This window comes from Callithrix jacchus, chromosome 15 (assembly GCF_049354715.1).
Source record: "Callithrix jacchus isolate 240 chromosome 15, calJac240_pri, whole genome shotgun sequence".
Taxonomy (NCBI): domain Eukaryota; kingdom Metazoa; phylum Chordata; class Mammalia; order Primates; family Cebidae; genus Callithrix; species Callithrix jacchus.
In genome coordinates, this window is record NC_133516.1 from 38,483,387 (window position 1) to 38,505,576 (window position 22,190).

At 39.1% G+C, this 22,190-nt stretch overlaps 1 protein-coding gene across 50 annotated transcripts in view; it reads right to left on the reverse strand.

Moving 5' to 3' along the window:
• Positions 1 to 22,190, reverse strand: part of ERC2 (ELKS/RAB6-interacting/CAST family member 2) — a 973,896-nt gene that overhangs the window by 510,577 nt on the left and 441,129 nt on the right. For all 50 annotated transcript variants that reach the window (XR_013527394.1, XR_013527393.1, XR_013527389.1 and 47 more), the window contains one exon: positions 2,162 to 2,299. Coding sequence is in view for 29 of the 50 variants with exons in the window: in XM_035274352.3 (XP_035130243.1) it covers positions 2,162 to 2,299 (138 nt within the window). In the remaining 21 variants the exon portion in view is untranslated. The remainder of the gene's footprint in view (positions 1 to 2,161; positions 2,300 to 22,190) is intronic.

The following is a 22,190-nucleotide window of genomic DNA, read 5'->3' on the forward strand; positions in this document are numbered from 1 at the left end:
TCCCATGCATGTACGGCCAAATCCTGCAAAGTGCTACAGCATCAAAAATGATGAGAAAGACGAAGAAAAAGAACATAATAGAGTCTACTCCCACACTTTAAAAGTTAACATTTCTTTTCTTGGTTTCAAGCTAAATTTGAAAATAATGACAAGAACATAGGCCTAAAAACTACACCCGTACATTCCATGTCCAACCAACAAACAAGCCGTCCTTCCTGAGAATTCCTAGAGAACTTTACCTCTACTGCTTGTGGGCACTGGCTCTTTGACACTCAGAAAGTGTTGGAGGAGAGGACAGAGCATATGCAAACTCAACTCCAGGGTATGATACTTACAATAGGTCCCCAGAGAATGAATAAACTCATTTAGAATGAAATGGACTAGAAATCATTTTGAAAGTAAGTAAACATCAGAATGAGCTATTTGCCTACTGGATATTATTTATTAATTAATTATTTTATTTAAATTTATCCTTTTGAATGTAGGTCAGAAAGAAACCTTCAGGATGGCATCCTATCCCCTTCAAAGTAAAAGCCAATTTTTTAAAATCTTGTCTCACGAGGGCCTGTGAAATCTGCCGCCCTTCCTCTCCCCCATCCCCTTGTATTTGCTCTCCCCTCTGCCAGGGCATTCTCCCTCCAGAAGGACTCTGGCTCACTACTCACTTTCCTTGAATGTTACCTTCTCAGCAAGCTTCTACCTGGTCATCCTACTCCGGCCCTCCCTTTACTCCTCCCTGCCTTTTCTTTTATAGAAAATATTACCCTCTAAAATCCTAAGTATGTCACTTTTTTATTAACTGTGTCCCCATCACCTCCATTAGAATCTAAACTCTGGTAAAGCCAGGATTTTCACCGATTTTCTTCTCTGCTGCATTCCAGGGCTCAAAAGAGGGCATGTCATATGGTGGGGACTCACTCAACCAGCATCCCCGATGCTGGTTGGATAATATCAAGCATATTGGATAATATCAAGCATCCCCGATGCTGGTTGTACTGGACATTGGGAATGGCAAGGTAACTCACACATAGGATATGTGTCTTGGGTTTGACATCTAGCAGAGAAAAGAAATTAACCACATTAAAACAGATGAATGAACAATTAGGGGGTTGGGTGGCTAGGGGAGGGATAGTAGGTGGTAGGAGGATTGGCGAGGGATAACATTAGGAAAATAACAAATGTAGATGACGGGGGGATGGACACAGAAAACCACCATGGCACGTGTATACTTATGCAACAAACATGCATGATCTGTACATGTATCCCAGAACATAAAGTATAATACAAAAAAAGTGACATGAACTCTGGGGAGTTTATGGTGTTCCTGAGACATAATGGGGATACCTAGGAGGTGTCCCTAAGGAAATAAAATAACAATAATAATAATAGTGATAACATTATATCTACTATTCTAAACACATTCCTTATTTTCACACATTTTCTCCTCAACATAATCCACTGAGGTTAGTACTATTAGTATCCCCTTTTACAAATGAGGAATCCGAGAGGTTAAGTAATTTGTTCAAAATAGAAAATATCAGACCTAGGATTTGAACCCAGGCAGTCTGGCTCCAAAGTCTATATTCTTGACTACTGCACAATACAACTTCTCATGAAGCTGACCTCTCAGAAGAAGAGAAATTAAATTTGCAGAGAGTAAGGAATATTCTCAGTTGGGGAACAGCAACCGCAAAGAGTCTGAGGCAAGAAGTAGTACAGTACACTTGAAAATCTAGAAGCCTGGCATGGCTAAGGCACAGAGAACCAGGAAAAAGAGAGATGGGGGATGAGGCTGGAAATGAAAGAAAGAATAAGGAAGGGAGCAAGCACACAGAGTGGGGGCTTGCCAGATCAGATAGGAGAAGGAACCCTGGCGGCCAGGTAGAGGATTTCAGTTTGTGTCATCCTAAGTGCAATGGCAAGTTAGTGAAGGTTTTTCTGGAAAGCCGAAGGTGATGTAATCAGATTTGCATTTCAGAAAATGCCCCTGGCTACAGTGTGGCAAGTCCACCGAAGAGGGCTTGGATGGGGAGAACAAGCACCAGGGACAAAAGGTGGTTTAGAAAAAGTAGAAAATCAGGCATATTTAAATGCATTTGGATCAACTTCCCCCAGCTGTATTTCCCCATATCCTGATTCCCTGTTTTGAGTGTACACTCACCTTCTCTGACAGAGCTTCCTCTAGCGTTGCCAGTGCAGTGTCTGTATTACTGGAATCTGTCTGCAAGGACTTCACTCTGTCTTTCAGGTTGGTCAGTTGCTTGTCTTTATCCCTAAGTTGTTCTTGCAAGTTTTCAATCTAAAAATAAAAATAAATACTTTAATGCATATTTGATTACATATCCTGGGCCAAAATTCCTGAAGTGGATCTGTTAAAAAAACAAAACAAAACAAAAAGAACCTGAAATGATAGAACTTGTCAGTATTAAGAGGTTATGCTTTGACTTAGACTCAAGGCCATTTTGATGAAAGCTTCATTTCTTCATGTAGTTCAACTCTGTATTTAAACGGTGAAAGAGAGGAGCAGAGTATCTCCCTCCATACAAAGGTAAGACCTTCTGACACATATGTAAGCACTATTATTTCCATCTATTGCTATCCCTTTTACAAGTCTTTTAAGTCTCAAGTCGATAGACCTAACCTTGGTACACTGAACCAGAGAAATATTATGCAAGATTAATTCATTGATTAAACAGACATTTATGGGGAGCACATTCTGCACCAAGCACCATATCAGTATATGGCAGATCCCTTGCAGTCATTCACTCACTCCTTTATTTCAGTATTAAAGTTTGTGATATGCCAAATGTTGTCAAGTGGCTGTTTCGAAGTAACCACATGAAAAGCCAAGTAGGTTATCACCAGTAGACTGTTAATGGGAAGAAGTTGTGATATAAGTCAAATGTATCAAGTACTAAACACTCCATTTGGCAACTAAGTCATGTGCTGGCAACAAACCAGCCACTTTTATCCGCTATCTGCAGCCTGAAATAAACACACCAAATAGCCAATTATAATGCCTGCCCAGGAGCAGCAGCAAGGACTTTCTCCCAGGCATCGAGGACATTATCATTCATGTTTTTATTCTCTGCTTTCAACCATGTATTTCTTATCTAAGTATTAAAAAAACCCACTATACAAACAATTTATTCATAATAAGGGTTTTTAAATGACAAGGAAAAAAAGCAGTACAACTCTAAGATAAGTCCGTTCAAAATATTTGCATTCTGCACCCAGCTTTCTCAGGGAATCATTCCAAATGCATGTTTCACAATGTATACTCAAACAAATTTTTTGATTACTTGATTCCCTTAGCGTGTATCTGGAATGGCAATCCAACTAATAATAGTAATCCCAGCAGTAACAAGGAGGAGATTATTACAATGGCAACATTTGTGGCAGCAGTAGCAGCCTCAAAAATAGCTCTGGATGCAAAGATGATGGCTCTGCTGAACTTCAGTCTGGAAAACACTGTCTTGGCTAATGTTTTCAATGGCTACAACGGAAACCTGTAAACTCTGTGGCCTAACAAAGATGGAATTTTTTCCTTCTTTCCTTCCTCCCTTCCTTCCAGCCTCCCTCCATCCTTCATTCTATCTTTCCTTCATTCGTCTTTTCTTCTTCTGCCTTGAGATAGACATCTTAGAAACTCAGGTTATAGGTCAAATAATTAACCTTTTCCTTCATCAAAATTTAATGTGATCCCATCCAGCTGCCACTGTGAAGATTCATTGCCAGTCCATGGAAAACACAACAATTCAGAAGGTATAATCATCTCCAGTCAAAACAAAGGCTTCCTCCATTCCAGACAAATGTTCACCCAAAAATACACATGAGTAAGAATATAGATGGTTATATGTCAGAATGATACTGGTTATGTGGAAGAAGCCAGCAGCTGAAAGGACTGACTCTTGGAAAAACTGTATGTTATTACTTTGAATACACCCATGCATATATTTGTGTAAACATGTGTACGCAGATCCATGGTGGTTCCGAGCAAACTGATCATACCCACTGGCCTACCCTGGGAGACAGTGCCCTGGGCATAAGAGAGGGATATCAGCCTTGGGGTAGTAGTAGGTAGCAATTTCAAAGGACTTTGAGCACTGGAAATAGAGGCCAAAGGAAAAATTGGCTGTGCACTTATGTCACAATCTCTGGGGCCTCCTCATATAACCAGAAAGACTAGGAAGTCTGAGGGTCCGGATTCCACTGGCATGCAGGTAGCTGTAAAGAGCTAGAGAAATAATAATGGTGCAGATTGAGGGTCAGGTTCTACTGGCATGCAGGTAGGGCTTAAGAGCTGGAGAAACAGGGATGGTGGAGACTGAGAACACGTGGGTGCTGTATCTATTTACCTCACATCTAAGAACCAAGCAGAAGAGCCAATGATACTGCAGGTGTGACTGACTAACAGGTCTGGAATTAAGCTAGGGATGCACCAATATAAGATGTTTATTGAGCTAGGGATGCACCAATATAAGAAATGCTGCACAAGGATCACCAAGAATGATTCTTAAGAGAAAAAAAAAAGGTGCAGAACAGTGTCCAGCTTATAATCTCTTGCATAAATTTGGAAACATCTATAAATAGATAAATATATCTGGGAAAAAAATCACAAGAAATTTTAACCTTTGTGGGGTAAGGTCTAGGGGGCAGAAGGAAGAGGGAGCTTCTGGTTTTCATCTTTGTACATTTGTATAGATTTCTGCTTGAATTTTCTAACCATGTGGGTTTTATTATTTTTAAATGTCAATCAGGGTTATCCAACTGGAAAAATTATGAGTCACTTTTCATTTATATTTATATAAACATTATACACATTAGAAAATAATAATTTAATAAATAACACAAATGCCTACTTAACACTAAATTGTACCAAGTTACCAATACAGATTGTTGGTGTATTTATTTTTTCAATGGGATCTAAATATTTATTTTATTTTTATTTTAGGTTTGGGAGTACATGTGAAGGTTTGTTACATAAATAAACACGTGTCACAGGGGATGGTTGTACATAACATTACATTGCCTAGGTATCAAGCCCAGTACTCAGTAGTTATCTTCTCTGCTCCTCTCCCTCCTCCCACCCTCCCCACTCAAGTGGACCCTATATCTGTTGTTTCCTACTTTGTGTTCATAAGTTCTTATCATTTAGCTCACTTATGAGTGAGAACATGTGGTATTTGGTTTTCTGTTCCTGCATTAGCTTGATAAGGATAATAGCCTCCAGCTCCATCCATGTTCCCTGCAAAAGACATGATCTCATTCTTTTTTTATGGCTACGTAATGTTCCATGGTCTACATGTACCACTTTTCTTTATCCAGTCTGTCACTGATGGGCATTTAGGTTGGTTCTATGGCTTTGCTACTGTGAACAGTGCTGCAACAAACATTCACATACTGTATTTATGGAAGAATGTTTTATATTCCTCTGGGTATATATCCAATAATGAGATGTTGGTATATTTAAACCATGGCCTATTATGCAAGTATTTGAAGTCCTGTTTGCATAGCATTGCTAACTAAGTAAAAATGGTAGAATCTTTAAAAAGCAGAATGTAAAACAGTATGGCACTGATTTTATAAAAAGAAAAAGTTATTGCATACAACAACTATATATATATATATATATATATATTCCACTAAATAAATATATATATATATTCCACTAAAATGTTTTATTTGGCAATGAGGTGACTAATAATTTTACTTCTCCTCTTCATGCTTTTCTGCATTTGCCAATACATTTTCATTGAGTGTAAACAGAATAAAATAATATTTTAAAACCAAATACAAAATATCAGAATGGTTCTTTGAGTTTTAAACAGTAAGTTTTTGCTTTTTAAAAGGACTCTTTACAGGAAAAAAGAAATCCTTTAATACTCCAAAGATGACTGAATTCTTAAAATTTAAATTTAAAAGACTGTAGAGAATATAAAATTCTGTATCTTTTTAAAAAAGTTTTCTCATGTTTACAAATTGTTATGACATTTTTATGAAATATGTTGGGAACCTTTTCTTCAAAGGGCAAGGTTGTGCAAGGTTCAAATAGCAGAATTAGAAAAATAAGCAAATTGTAAACAAAGATTAGGATAGGAAGCTTTTGGGGTGGAAAGGGAAGGGTTTTTTTTTTTTTTTAAGAAATTTCATATTGCAGAAATGGACTCCACCTTAGCAATACAGACAACAAAGTATGAGATGGGCCTGAGCACAAGGGAGCTAGAGAGGACCCCTGCCCTTGCCTTTGACCTGAGCTGCCTTCTGGTCATGGCTGGGCAGATTCAGAAGAAGCCAGTACTCCTGGAGCAATAGCTGTGCCTTCTGTGGCAGAACCCTGGAGAGGAAGTAAGAGAGAAGAGCTCAGACCCTGGAGGTCATCTGACAACCCTAATCCTAATGCCTTTGCTGACTTCTGAAGCTCTGCCCAAGAATTAATGGGGTCCTTAACACTGGGCTTGCCAAGCCTGAGATGGGTCAATGTTCAGCAGGGGAGCTTTGTTGTGAATTTCACACAAGTGTAGTCCTCAGCACAAATGGAGCCACTGACTAACAGCTACAGCCTCCTTGACTCCATATTTTCTCCTCCTTCTATTTGGTCTCCATGCTGCAGCCAAAGGTGACCTTCCCAACATGCAGATCTAACTGTATGACTTCCTTCCTTAGAACCCTTCAATGGCTCCTCATTGCCCCCCAATAAAGTCCAAACTCGCTAACACATGAGGCCCTCCAAGGGATGATCCATGTGATCTTCTACCATCCCTCCGCCAAGCGCTGGTACTGTCAAATCACTAACGCTGTTCCCCAGTGCCAGGATATCCTTATATCTTTCCCATCTTTGCCTATCTACCTCCTCTTCTTGAAGCCCTCTTTGCACTCCAACTTTTCACCTATTCAAGTTCTACTCGAACCTTTAGATATCAGCATACTCTTGCCTCCTTCAGGACTCCTCCTCCAACCCCTCAAACAAGGTTAAGTCCCCTAATCTGCATTTTTCATACACTATTAAAATTGCTTCCTTATTTATGTCCACAACTAGGCTGTGAGCTCAATGAAGACCAAGAGTGCTGCTCTACTCACTGCTGTATCTCTAGCTGCAGCACCCAGTTGTTGGCAATACCACTTATTAGCAGGAAGGAAGGAAGGAAGGAAAGAAGGAAGGGAGGGAGGGAGGGAGGGAAGGAGGGAAGGAAGCAGGCTAAACAAAGTGGCTTGTGTAAAAGGAAGAGGCTAGAGTAGGTGATGGTTGAGTCCCTTCAGTTCTAGAATTAATAAAAGGTGTTGGAGGTCTATATACAGCTTATAACAGAGAATCTAAAACATACTCAGGCAACTTAGAGTTTTAAATGTTACCCAAAGGTATCTTTCTGGTTGTTTTCATTATAAAATTCCAAAATTCATTTACTAACAAAGTAACAAAGTTTATCTTCTAAGACTTGTCTCTGTATTGTGTGCTATCCACACCTAGAGTATCAATTAATGTTATTAGCTAAAGCAACAGAAACAGCTTGGTCTGATTTAAGCAGAAAAAATGGGGAAATTCACAAAACTGCCAGAACCAGGGTCAGGGAACATAGTATAGAATTATGCCCAAAGTTTTGATGCAAGTGGTCTAGTGCAGACACCATTGCCCAACTGCTGAAAATTAGACATTGAGGCTTACAGTACCGTGAGCTCTGTCCCACTCATTCTATCTTTGGCCTCAGCACCCAACTGTGTTGGCAATGCTACATATTAACTCACAAAATGAAAGAAGTGAGAAAGGAAGGAAGGACCTCTAACAAGAGTGGCTTCAACTGACCCCTGGTCACTACCACTAGCCCTGCGGTCATGCTGCCCCATGACCTTAACCTTACAGTCCTTGCAGCCAAGAGAGAGAGTCCTTTGCAATCCCAACATTCCAGTGACACTGGGGCAGGTATATCTAATGAGAAAAGCCAAGGTAAGGCATATAGCCCAACTGCAAGGGAGGCTAAGAAACAAAGTGTTGGCAATTTCTTCTTCCATAGTGAGATGTTCTTCATAAAATCAGAAGAAAGTCTGAAGTCTGGATGGCCAAAAAATATAACCCATATTCATAGCACCTAGGGAGAGCTCCAGGGTTCGCTCTCAAGCCAGCACACTGCACCATTCTAGAACAATGACTCTGGACTTTCTCTCTCTCAAGTTCCTACAGGCCTACAGGGTTAAAGTCTGACTCAGATACTTCTCCAAATATGGTCCCTGCAACTCTGTTACCAGTCTTGGACAAAGTAACTACAGAAATCATGAGTGGTACACAGCATCCCAATATGCAAGAACAAGATCTGTGAACCTGTCATGATGAGCAATGTATAGATGAGTTCAGGTGTCATTGAACCCGTGTCACATGTGGCTGGAACTGCACACTGATCATGCACACAGTAAGACCACATATTGTTCCATGACAGACTCAAAATTTTTTTAAAAAGTAAAAGCTTGCTTGGGGAGCATGAATGTACAGGTCTGCCAGTCTCTCCCAGTCCCACAGAGGTACCTTTTGCAGAATGCCAAGGATGTTCCCTGAGTGGAAAAGGCAAGGCTGGTTGCTAACACAGGGCCCACTAAACCATGGATTTAAACACAAAAAGATTTAAGTCAACCCATTGTGTTAATTTTCTACTGTTGCATAGCAAATTGCCACAAACTTAGCAGCTTAACAGCATACATTTATTTTCTTATAGTCTGCAGATCAGAACTCTGGGCATGGCCTGATTGGTTTTTCTGCTGAGGGTCTCACAAAACTAAAGGAATCTGTTTGGCTCAGTTCCCATCTTGAATTTGGGGTCTTGTTTAAAGCTCATTCAGGTTGTTGGTATTAGTCAGCTCCTTGCTGCCTACTAGCCAAGGTTGCTGTCAGCATCCAGAGGCTACATAAAGGCCCTTGCCACATGGTACTCCCCTCCCACCCAGAAACCAAGCATTTCTTATACGTAAAATCACCCTCCTGTTTGGAATATCTCTGACTTCCCTGTCTCTGCCCTCTAGCCCCAGATTTACCGTGCGCATGTTATTAGGTAGGGCCAACACAGATAATCTTCCTTTTGATCAATTTAAGGTCAATGGACTAGTGACCTTAATCACATCTGCAAATTTCCTTTTGCATAAAATGTAACCTAAGCATAGACCAAACACCAGCAGGCACTTAACATGGGAACCATCCTAGAATTCTGCTTATTATACCCACATTTTTTCTTTGAAATAAAAACATGTTGGTCTTTTAGACAGATCTCTTAAACAGAGGATTCTGTGAGTGAAATTTATTCAAAATGGAGGAATTCTCCACTCTCAGAGGAAGTGTGACATTTTAATAAGGCCAAAAAATAAAATAAAAATTTTAAAACAAATTTTCAGCTTATAAAAACATTAGTAAGTATTATATGCAGCAGACCTCCTTCCTCCATTTCTATTTTTTCTTTCTTTCTTGTTTTTATTATAGTCTCACTCTGTTGCCCAGGCTGGAGTTCAATGGTGTGATCTTGGCTCACTGCAAACTCTGCCTCCCGGGTTCAAACCATTCTCCTGCCTCAGCCTCCCAAATAACTGGGACTACAGGTATGCATCACCATGCCCAGCTAATTTTTGTATTTTCAGTAGAGACAGGGTTTCACCATGTTGGCCAGGCTGGTCTCAAACTCCTGACTTGAAGTCATCTGCCCACCTTGGCCTACCAAAGTGTTGGGATTACAGGCATGAGCTACCACACCTGGCCATGTTCTTCCATTTCTTGAATCTATCTCCATTATTAAGCAACACAGGTTCCCAGTATTAGGGTCTATTCAGGATACCTGTTTTAATCAGATGACTATTTAGAAGGCAAAATATAGCTGTCTCCAGTGAAAAAGCACCCTCACAACTTTCAGCTAGTATAACAATGTGGAGGGAGAGAGGGAGGGGGAGGGGAGGATAATGGCCATTATTTATCAAGTGACTCCTACAATCCAGGCACTGCACTAAAAGCTTTCTTTTTGACACTTTATTTTGAGATAATTGAGATTTACATGCAGTTATAAGAAATAATACAAAGAGAGTCCTTTTACTTTTTACCTAGTTTCTACTAATGGTAACATCTAGCATAATTATAGTAAAATACTGTAACCAGGGAATTGACAGTGATACAATCCAATGATCTTATTCATATATCATGAGTTTTATATGCACTCATGTGTATTTGTGTGCATCTGTATTTAGTTCTATGCAGTTGTACCACATGTGTAGATTTACGCGACCACCACCAAAGTCAAGATACAGAACGAGTCCCACGCCACAAAAATCCCTTGCATTGCCCTTTTATAGCTGCACCCAAATCCCTCCTGCCTCTGTCCCATCCCTAATCCCTGGCAACCATTAATCTCTTCTACATTTCTATAATTTGGTAATTTCACAAATGTATAAATAAAGTCACACAATATGTAACCTACGGGATTGGCTTTTTTCACTTAGTATAATTCTCTGGAGATCCATCAAAGTTGTTATAGTTATCAACAACGTCTTCCTCTTTATTGCTAAACAGATATTCCACAGTATGGATATCCCAGCTTGCTTAAGCATTTACCTGTTGAAGGACATTTCAGTTGTTTTCAGTTTAGGCTGCTACAAATAAACCAGTATGAACATTCAAGTATGGGTTTTATTTTTTCTGTGAACACAGGCTTTCATTTTTCTGGGATAAATGCTACCAGACTGCAAGTGCTGGGTTGAATGGAAGTTGTGATTTCTATTACATAAGATACTACAGCACTGTTTTCCAGAGTGGCTTTACCATTTTGCATTCTCATCAACAGTGTGTGAATGAGCTGGCTTCTCTACAACCCCACAAACTTTTGGCGTTGTAGTATTTTATTTTGGCTATTCTTATATGCGTGCAGTAATATATCAATGTAGTTTTATTTTGCATTTTTCTAAGTACTAATGATTTTTAACATCTTTTCATGTGCTTATTTGCCATCTGTAAGTCTCCTTCAATAAAATGTCTCTTCAGGTCTTTTGCCCATCTTATAAGTTTTCTATTTTACTATTCACTGGTGTAACTTCACATGGTTTGCAATTCTTTTCTCAAAGTCTATAGCTTGTTTTTTCATTTCCTTAACAGGTCTTTCACAGAACAGAGGTCCAATTTATCAGTCTCTCCTTTTATGGATCATACTTTTGATGTCACTTTTCAAGAGTTTGTTGCCTGGTCCTAAATCCTGAAGATTATCTCCTAGAGTTTTTCTAACAAATTTATACGTTCATGTTTCACATTCAAGTCCATGATCTACTTTTTGTTATTTTTTGCATAAGGCATGAAGTTTAGGTCAATGTTCATTGTGTTGCCTAGAGATATCCAGTTGATCCAGCATCTTTGTTTAAAAAGCTATCCTTTGGGAGGCCAAGGCAGGTGCATCATGAGATCAAGAGATTGACACCAACCTGTTCAACAAGGTGAAACCCCGTCTCTACTAAAAAAATACAAAAATTAGCTGGGCATGGTGGTGCACGCATGTAGTCCCAGCTACCCGGGAGGCTGAAGCAGGAGAATTGCCTGAACCCAGGAGGCAGAGGTTGCAGGGACCCGAGATTGTGCCATCGCACTCCAGTCTGAGTAACAACAGCGAAACTCTGTCTCAGAAACAAAAACAAAAATAAAAAGCTATCCTTCCTCCACTGGAATGCTTTTGCACTTTGTAAAAAAATCACGTAGGCTTATTTGTGTAGCTGTATTTCTGGGTTCTATTCTGTCCCATTAATCTCTATCTCTATCCCTCAACAATATCACATTGTCTTGATTACAGTAACTATATAGTAAGGCTTAATACAGGTAGAGTGAATCTTTTCACCTTATTCTTTGTTTCCCCAAGATTGTTTTACTTTTGGGGGTTTACACCTTTTCAAGAGAAAAAATTTATAAAACGTTTGTCTATGTCATCAAAAACTTTTGGCGGGATTGTGACAGGAATCTCATTAAAGCTATATAGCACTACTTGAGCAGAATTGACACCTTTACTATGTTGAGTCTTCCAATTCATTAATATAATACATATCTCTATTGGTTTAGGTCTTCTTTGTGCTAATTGTGCTCATTAACATTTTATAAGTTTCAGCATACAGATCTTGTACATTTTCCTAAGTTTACATCTACATAGTTTATTTTCTTTGGATAATTATAAATGATATTGTTTTTAATTTTATTATAGCTTCCACATATTTAATGTTAGTATATAGAAACATAATTAAACTTTGTGTGTTGCTCATGCATCCTGAGACCTTACTGAAGTCACTTACAAGTTCTGGGAGTAAAGTGGGTTGTTTTGCTTAGTTTTGGTTTTTGTACTTTTATAAAGATTCCATGGGATTTTCTATATGGAAAACAATGTCATCTGCAGAAAAGGATGACACTTTTTCTTTTCTTATTGCAGTGGCTTGGGCTTTGGAGTACTATGCTGCATAGCAATAATGAGAATAGACCTTGTTTTTATCCTGAATTTACAGGGAATATATTCAGTCTTAATGGTGAAAACTAGATGTTCACTATAGGTTTTTTGCAAATGTGCTTTATCAAGCTGAGGTAGCTCTCCTCTGCTCCTAACTTACTAAGAGTTTTTATTATGAATAGGTATTGAATTTTGTAAAGTGCTTTCTCTGTGTTGATTAACATGTTTTCTATCTTTATCCTGTTTACACAGTGGATTATGATAATTGGTTTTGGCATGCTAAATCAGCCTTGCACACCAGGAATAAATTTCACTTGGTCATGGCATATTATTTTTCTTATACATGTTTAAATTTGATTTGTGTAATATTTTGCTGGAGATTTTTACATCTAAATTCATGAGTGACAGTGGTCTACAAGGCTGTTGTGGGGGTTTTGGCTTCATTCTTTTTGTTTTGTAATTTGATACTGTCTTTTTCAGGTTTGGGAATCAAGGAGTTACTGCATCATAGAGAAGCAGGAAAGTGCTCCCTCTCATCTCTTATCTCGGAGAAACCGAGTAAAATTAGGATTAATTCTTTAACATCCAGCCATCAGGGCCTGAATATTTCTTTTTCAGGAGTTTTTAAATTACACTTTCTATGTATTTTATGGTTTTAAGACTAGTCGGTTATTTGTTTCATGTTGCTTATGTTTGGATACTTTGTGGTTTTTTAGAAATTGGTCCATCTCTACCAAGGTATCATATTTATGAGCATAAAGTTGTCTACAGTATTCTTCTATTAGGTTTTTAATAGCCACAAGGACTGTAATGATAGCTTATGTTTCATTTCTGACATTGGTCATATATATCTTCTTTGTTTTATTTTTATCAGGGTTTCCAGAAATTTATCAATTTTATTTATCTTTTCAAAGAAGAAACTTTTAATTTTATTGATTTTCTCTATTGTTTTCATAATTTTGATTTTATTCATTGCTGCTCCATTTTTATTATTTCCTTCCTTCTACTTAGTTTCAGTTTATTTTGTTCTGGGTTACTAAGGAAGAAACTTGGAGTATTCATTCAAGATTTTTCTTTCCTCATATAAGCATTCAATGCTTACATGTCTTTCTCAGCACTGCTCTAGCTGCATTTCACATATTTTGATATGTTGTGTTTTTATTTTCATTCAGCTTTATGTATATTTTTCCTTTGAAACTTCATCTTTTGACTATGGGTTACTTAGCAGTGTAATGTACAATTTTCAAGTGTTTATAGATCCCCTTGCATTTCTGTTATCAATTTCTAGTTTTATTACATTATAGTCATAGAAAATACATTAATCTAGTTTGTTCAAATTTGGTGGGGTGTGTTTTGTAATGCAGGATATGGTTTATCTTGGTGGATATTACATATGTACTTGCAAAGAATGCATTTCAGCAGCTGTTGGGAATATTCTATAAATAGCAATTAGATAGTTGATAGAATTGATCAGTTCTTTCCATATTTTTGCTAATTTTCTACATTTAGTTTCCTATATTTAGTGTCTAGTTCAATCGCTGATAGTGGTATGTTGAAGTTCCAAACTATAATTGTGAATTCATTTATTTTACTTTTCAACTCTAATAGTTTTTCTTTCACATATTTTGAAGTTCCCTTGCATATACACTTAGGATTGCTATATCTTCTTGGTGAATTACTTTGTGTTATTATGATATAATGATTGTCCATAGTAACTTTTTCTGCTCTGAAGTCTACTTTATCTGATATTAATGTAACCATTCTTCCATTTCAAAAATTAATGTTAGCACAAAGAGTGATGTCAGTAAGATGGCAGAATAGGAGTTTCCAGTGCTAATCCTCTGACAGAAAGATCAATTTGAACAACTGTCCATGCATGAAAATACCTTCATAGATAGGAATTAATTTATGGGTAAGTAATCATAGCCCCTGAATGGAGCACAAATATAAGAAAAGACTCAGTGAAGAGAGTACAAACAGTTTCATATTATCCAATTAGCCCTCCCTGAATCCCAGGCAGTGCAGCATGGGGAGAGAGATACATGGGGAAAAGAGAGTGAAATGAGCACCTGACTTTGCCATGGATCCTAGCACCAGGCCTACTCCAGTGAACCATGGCTGCAGGCTGGCCCCTGAGAAGTCAGATTCCAGGCCTACTCCATCACCATGCCAGCTCCTGTGGGCACAGCTTTAACCCTAACCAGTGAGGATCAGCACTAGGCTGGCTTCCAAATACTCAAGAGTAGGCACATCCCCATAGACCCAGATACCAGGCCTGCCCCAGCCCAGGTCAGCTCCTATAAGCACAACCTTCAGGCTGTCCCCCATGGACACAAGCTTTTGGACTGCACCCTAGATCCAGAGAACAGGCTCATCCCTGTGGATCCCAACTCAAGCTGGTCGCCATGGATATAAGATCCATTCTCACCCTCAATAACCCAGGTTCCATGTCCCTACCAAGGACTCAGCACTAAGCCTTCCCATGAGGACACAGGCTCCAGGCCCACCCTCGCACACCCATGGCTGGCCCCACACAACCACAAACTAGGCCAGCCAGCCCAAGGAGTCTAGCAGCAAGCCTGCCCAGACTCCATCTCATGGCCCCTCCAAAATCTCTGGACAGGCTAACAAGTGAAGGCCTTTTCCTGCTAAAGCCAGTCTGTAAAGACTAGAAAAGGAGCCTACTTCTTCAAATGTGCAGACAAAAATTCAAGGCCACAAGGATCAAGAATAATCAGGGAAACTTGATACCACCCAATGAACAAAATTAAATATACGTAACTAATTATAAAGAAATGAATATCTGAAAACTGACTGGCAAACAATTCAAAACAATCACCTTTAAATTGTAAGCTACAAGAAAACACAGACAACTAAACAAAATCAGGAAAATGACACAAATAAAGAAACATGTAACAACCAGAAACAAACACATATTCTGCAGCTAAAGAACACAATGACTAAACTTGAAAAATTCCACTGGGAGCTTTGGTATAGTTTGATTTGTGTGACCCCTCCAAATCTCATGTTGAAATTTGATCCTCAATCTTGGAAGTGGGGCATAATGGGAGGTGTTTTGGTCATGGGAGTGGATTCCTACTGAATGGCTTGGTGTCATCCTTGCAGTAATGAGTGAGTTCTCACTCTGTTAGTTCCAATGAGAACTGAATGTTTAAGAGTCTGCCACCTCCCTCTTCTCCTTCTTGTCTCCTTTTTTGTGATCTCTGAACACACCAGCTCCTATTTGCTTTCCACAATTAGTGGAAGTGGAAAGGCCTGAAGCCCATAGTGACATCAGCATCATGCTTCTTGTACACCCTACAAAACCATGAACCAAATAAACTTATTTCCTTTACAAATTCCCCAGCCTCAGGTATTCCTTGATACTAACACAAATGAACTAGGACGAACTTCAATAGCAGATTTAATCAGGCAAAAGAAAGAATCAGCAAACTGAAAGAGAAGTCATTGGAAAGTACCAAGTTAAAGGAAGAAAAATTTTTAAAAGCCTATGGGACTTATGGGCCACCATTAAGCAAAGCAATATGTACATGATGAGAGTCAAAGAAGAAGCACAGAAAGAGAAAGGGGCAAAGATGGTTTCAAGAAATGATGAAATATGTGAAAGAAAAACTACCCAAATCTGGAGAGGGAAATGAGTATCCAGATCCACAAAGCCAAAAGAATCCCAAATAGATTAAATATCAAAAGATCTTCACAGAGATATAATATGATCAAACTCTCAAAAGTCAAAAACAAAGAACATTTAAAAAGTATTAAGTGAAAGTGATTCATCATATAAAAAGGAACTTCCTTAAGACTATCAGATTTTACAACAGAAACCTTGCAGCCCCAACCAGGCACTGTGGCACACTTCTATACTATCAGCTACTTGGGAAGTGAGGCTATAGGATTACTTAAGCCCAGGAGTTCAACTCCAACCTGAGAAACATAATGAGACCCTGGCTGACAAAAAACAAACAAACAAACAAAAAAGGCTGGGTCGACTGGCTCATGCCTGTAATACCAGTACGTTGGAAGGCCAAGACAGGAGCATCATGTCAGCCCAGGGGTTCAAGACCAGCCTGGGCAACAGAGTGAGACCCCATCTCTACAAAAAAAGAAAAAAGAAAAATTAGCTGGGTGTAGTGGTACATGCCTGTGGTCCCAAATAACAAAATATTTTAGCTATAGTTATTTTTAATACTTTCGTAGAGTGAAAAGTGATTTACCTCTACCATTACAGTTTTAGAGTACCAAAAAATGTGGTCACAGTCTTACCTTTACAGTGAGTTTTATACTTTTATATATTTTCATGTTTTAGTTATCATCCATTCATTTCAACTTGAAGAATTCTCATTAGCATTTCTTGTAAGGCATGTCTAGTGGTGATAAGCTTCTTTCATATGAAAGAACTTAAAGAACTACCATAAGGCATGTCTAGTGATGATGAACTTCCATAGATTTTGTTTGTCTGGGAAAGTTTTCTCTCTCCTTAATTTCTGAAGGACAGCTGTGCCAAGTAGAGTATTCTTGGTAGACAGAGTTTACTTTTCTTTCAGAAATTTAAATCACATAATTATCTTACTCTCTCAGCCTGTAAGATTTCTTTTTTCTTTTTAAAGACAGGATCTTGCTCTGCCACCCAGGCTGGAATGCAGTGGCATGATCATGGCTCACTGTAGCCTTAACTTCCTAGGCTCAAGTGTCCTTCCCACCTCAGCTTCCACCTACAGACAAGCAGTAGTAAGTTCTTACCTATAAATAATAAGGATAATTAGGATAAATGAATCAATTTACTTTAACTGTAAATAAATTACCCAATCAAAAGACATAGAATGTCTAAATTGATTTTATAAACAAGATTCAACTATATGCTGACGACAGAAGACTCATTTGAGCTTAAAGGACACATATAGGCTGAAAGTGAAGGAATAGAAAAAGATATTCTATGTAAATTGTAAGCAAAAAAGAGCAGTGGTAGCTACACTTATATCAGACAAACTTTAAGTTAAAAGCTGTCATAAGAGACAAAGGCCATTACATAATAATAAAAGGGACATTTCATCAATAAGGTAAAATAATTTTAAATAAATAAATAAATACATATACATATATATATATATATATGCACTCAACATCAGAACACTTAAATATATTAAGGAAATATAACCAAAACTGAAATAAGAAACAGACAGCAATACAATAACAGTAGAGGATGCCAGTATTCATTTTTAACAATGAATATGTCATCTAGAAAGAAAATCAATAAACAGATTTGAATAACAATATAGACCAAGTGGGCCTAACAGACATATATAGAACATTCCCTTCAAAAGAAGTAGAATACACACACTTTACAAATGCACATGAAACATTCTCTAGGATAGATTATGTCTTGAGCCACAAAACAGTCTTGAAAATTTAAGAGGATTGAAATCGCGTCGAGTATCTTTTCCAACCACAATAGTATGAAATTAGAAATCAATAATGGAAGGAAATTGGAAAATTCACAAGTACATGGAAATTAAACAACACACTCCTGAACAACCAACTGGCCAAGAAAGAAATCAAAAGGAAAATTTTAAAATATATTGAAACAAATAAAAAGGGAAACATAGCATGCAAAAATGTAGGGGACATAGCAAAAGCAGTTTTAAAAGGGAAGTTTAAAAGGGAACCTATGTTAAGGAAAAAGAAAGATATCAAAGTACTTAACCTCATACTTCAAGTAACTAAAAAAGTAAGAACAAGCAAACCCAAAAGTTAGCAGAAGGAAGGAAATAATAGCCAAGCAGAGACATATAAAATTAAGTTTAGAAAAACAACAGAAAGACAAAAAAAAGAGTTTTTTCTTTGAAAAAATAAATGAAATTGACAAACCTTTAGCTAGACTAAGAAAAATTGAGAGAAGCCTCAAATAAATAAAATTATAAGTGAAAGATGAGACATGGCAACTGACATCACAGAAATAAAAAGGATTATGAGATTATCATTATGAGCTATTATAAGCCAAAAAATTGGATACCCTAAAAGAAATGGATAAAATTTTAGAAATATATAACCTACCAAGACTAAAATATAAAGAAATAGAAAATCCAAACAGACCAATGAGTAAGGAGATTAAATCAGTAATCAAAAACTTCCCACAAAGAAAAGCCCAGAATCTAATTGCTTCAAAGCTGAATTCTACCAAACATTTAAAGAATTAATGCCAATACTTCTGGAACTCTTCCAGAAAACTGAAACTGAAGAGGAGGGAACATGCTATGTTCTGAATGTATACCCCAGTATTCATGTGTTGGAGACTTAATTCACAGTGCAACAGTATTGGGAAGTGGGACATATTAAGAGATATCTAGATCGTGACAGTTCTGCCTTTATGAATGGATTAATGCCATTATAAAAGGTCTTGACAGAGGGAATTTGGTCCTTTTTGCCTTTGTGCATTTGGCCTTGTGAGGAAACAGCCTTCCTCCTCTCTGGAAGATGCCAGATTGAAGGTTCTATAATGGAAGCAGAAAGCAGCCCTCAGCAGAGGTAGGCACTTTGAATAGGACTTCTCGGCCTCCAGAAATTTGAGAAATAAATTTTTGTTCCTTCCAAATTACCCAGTCTCAGGTATGTTGTTATAGCACCACAAACAAATGAAAACACAAAACTTCCAATCTCATATACAAGGCCAGCATTACCCTGATACCAAAGCCAGACAAGAATACTATAAGAAAAAAAAATTACAGTCCAATATCCCTAATGAATATGGATGCAAAAATTCTCAACACAATACTAGCAAACAGAACTACTCAACAACATATCAAAAGAATCATACTTCATGATCTAGTGGAATTTATGTCTTGGAGGAAGAAATGTTCAACATATGCAAAGCAATGAATGGGATATGACACATTAATAAAATGAAGGATAAAAATCATAGGATCATCTCAATAGATGCAGAAAAAGCACTTGACAAAGTTTATTCTTTCATGACAAAAACTCTCAACAAACTGGGTATAAAATGAATGTGCTTCAATATAATAAAGGTTATACATGATAAGCCCATAGCTAACTTAATACTCAGTGGAGGGAAGCTGAAAACTTTTTCTCTAAGATCAGGAACAAAAGAAGGATGCCCACTTTTGCCACTCCTTTTCAATACAGTACCTGGTGCCTTCTTTTCACTATAGTACCTTGCCACAATTAGGCAAGAAAAAATAAAATAAAATCATCGAAATCAGAAAGGTAGAAGTAAAATTCCATCTGTTTGCAGATTACATGATCTTACATAGAGAAAACCCTAAGTGGGGGGCCCAAGATGGCTGACTGGAAGAAACTGCCATCAGCAGCTCCTACCAAGAAGAATGAAACTGGCAAGTGAACCCCACACCTTCAGCTGAGGTATCCAGGTTCTCTCATCAGGGCTGACTAGGTGGTTGGCACAACCCATGAAGAGAGAAAAAGCAGGGTGGAGTGACAGCCCACTTGGGAGCTGCACAGGACAAGGGGAGCTCTCACCCCCAGACAAGGGAGGCAGTGTGTAATTGTGCTACCCTGCCCAGCAAACCATGCTTTGTCCACTAACCTGTACAACCTGCAGATCAGAAGGTCCTCTCATGAGCCTAGGTTACTAGTTCTTTGTGGGTCCCAAGCAAAGAACTGTGCAGACACAAGGGAGAGGTTTCAAGATGGCGCTGTGAGAACAACCCAGGATTGAAGCTCGCGGTCAATGCGTGGAGGGGGTGAGTCAGGGCCGCATTTCCAGATGGATCTTTGTTGCCCACAGAACGGGGAAATTCCTAGGTATAGAGGAGATGTGGGATGCCAGGCAAAGGTTTCGCCTGGTGCAGCCAGCGGCCGGTGTGGTGGCGGCCCGCACTGTGGCGGTGCTACACAGTGCTCCGCACAAAGCGCGCTCGTCCGGGTGCCCTGTTGGGCCGGCAACCTGAGACTTGGGAGGGCTGAACTTGAGACTGAATGGGACTTGGACAGTAAGCCAGCCCAGGAGATTCCAGGGTCACAGCATTTGGGGTAGCGCAGTGGGACAAACAAAACGGCGATTCCAAACGCCCCCCGTGGAGGGGTTCCCTGAGGCCGCAGCTCTGTGGGGGAGGGGCGTCCGCCATTACCGAGGCAAACCGCCCCCACTGAGGGACACGCCCATTGCTGACGCAGCCTGCCATTGCCGAGGCAACCCGCTATAACAGAGAGACTCCACCACAGGGCGTAGCCCGTGGTAGCAGGGCAGAGACCGCAGCAGAAGGGCAGAGCCTGCAGCAACAGGATGAACCTCACACCAGCAGGGCGAAGCCTCAGCAGGCAAATACTAACTAGACTGCCCCTAGCTGGGCAGGACAGCACGGGGGACACTCACAAGGAAAGCCCCAACACTCTCCAGACAGAGCATCTCAGAAAAAAGGGGTTTTTTATGAGTTATGTTGCAGCAGAATTAAACATAGCAGCCTAACAGCCCTGAATAAACAACAGAGCTCACAGCTCAGCAATTGAGCTCCTATAAAGTACAGACTCTCTCCTCAAGCAGCTCCCTGACCCCTCTATATCCAAAAGACTGACATCATTCTGGGACAAAGATAGCAGAGAAAGAAACTGGTAGCATCCCTTACTGTTCCGCAGCTGCTATAGGTGCACCCCAGACAAGCAGGGCCTGGAGTGGACCTCAGCAGTCGTACAGTGAAGGAGCTAGACTGGTAGAAGGAAAACCAAGTAACAGAAATACTTCATCATCAGCAATCTGGGTGTCCACTCAGAGACCCAATCGAAAAGTCAGCAACTACACAGACGACAGGTGGATAAATCCACAAAGATGGGAAGAAACCAGCACAAAAAGGAGGAAAACACCCGAAACCAGAACACCTCACCTCCTAGAAAGGACCAAAACTCCTCACCAGCAAGGGAACAAAGCTGGATGAAGAATGACTGTGACAAAATGACAGAATTAGACTTCAGAAGGTGGATAATGAGAAACTTTTGTGAGCTAAAAGAACATGTTTTAAATCAATGCAAAGAAACTAAAAACCTTGAAAAAAGATTTGAAAAAAGATTCGAGGAAATGATAACAAGAATGGATAACTTAGAGAGGAATATGATTGAATTAAAGGAGCTGAAAAACACAATACGAGAACTTCGCAAAGCATGCACAAGTTTCAACAGCCGAATTGACCAAGCAGAAGAAAGAATATCAGAAGTCAAAGATCAACTCAATGAAATAAAACGAGAAACCAAGATTAGAGAAAAAAGCACAAAAAGGAATGAACAAAGTCTCCAAGAAATGTGGGACTATGTGAAGAGACCTAACCTACATTTGATAGGTGTACCAGAAGGGAACGAAGAGAATGAATCCAAGCTGGAAAATACTCTTCAGGACATTATCCAGGAAAATTTCCCCCACCTAGCAAGAGAGGCCAACATTCAATTGCAGGAAATACAGAGAACACCACAAAGATATACCGCAAGAAGAGCAACCCCAAGGCACATAATCGTCAGATTCAACAAGGTTGAAATAAAGGAGAAAATACTAAGGGCAGCCAGAGAGAAAGGTCGGGTCACCCACAAAGGGAAGCCCATCAGACTCACAGCAGATCTCTTGGCAGAAACCCTACAAGCAAGAAGAGAGTGGGGGTCAATATTCAACATCCTTAAAGAAAAGAACTTTCAACCCAGAATTACATATCCAGCCAAACTGAGCTTCAGAAGTGAAGGAAAAATAAAATCCTTTGCGAACAAGCAAGTACTCAGAGATTTTGT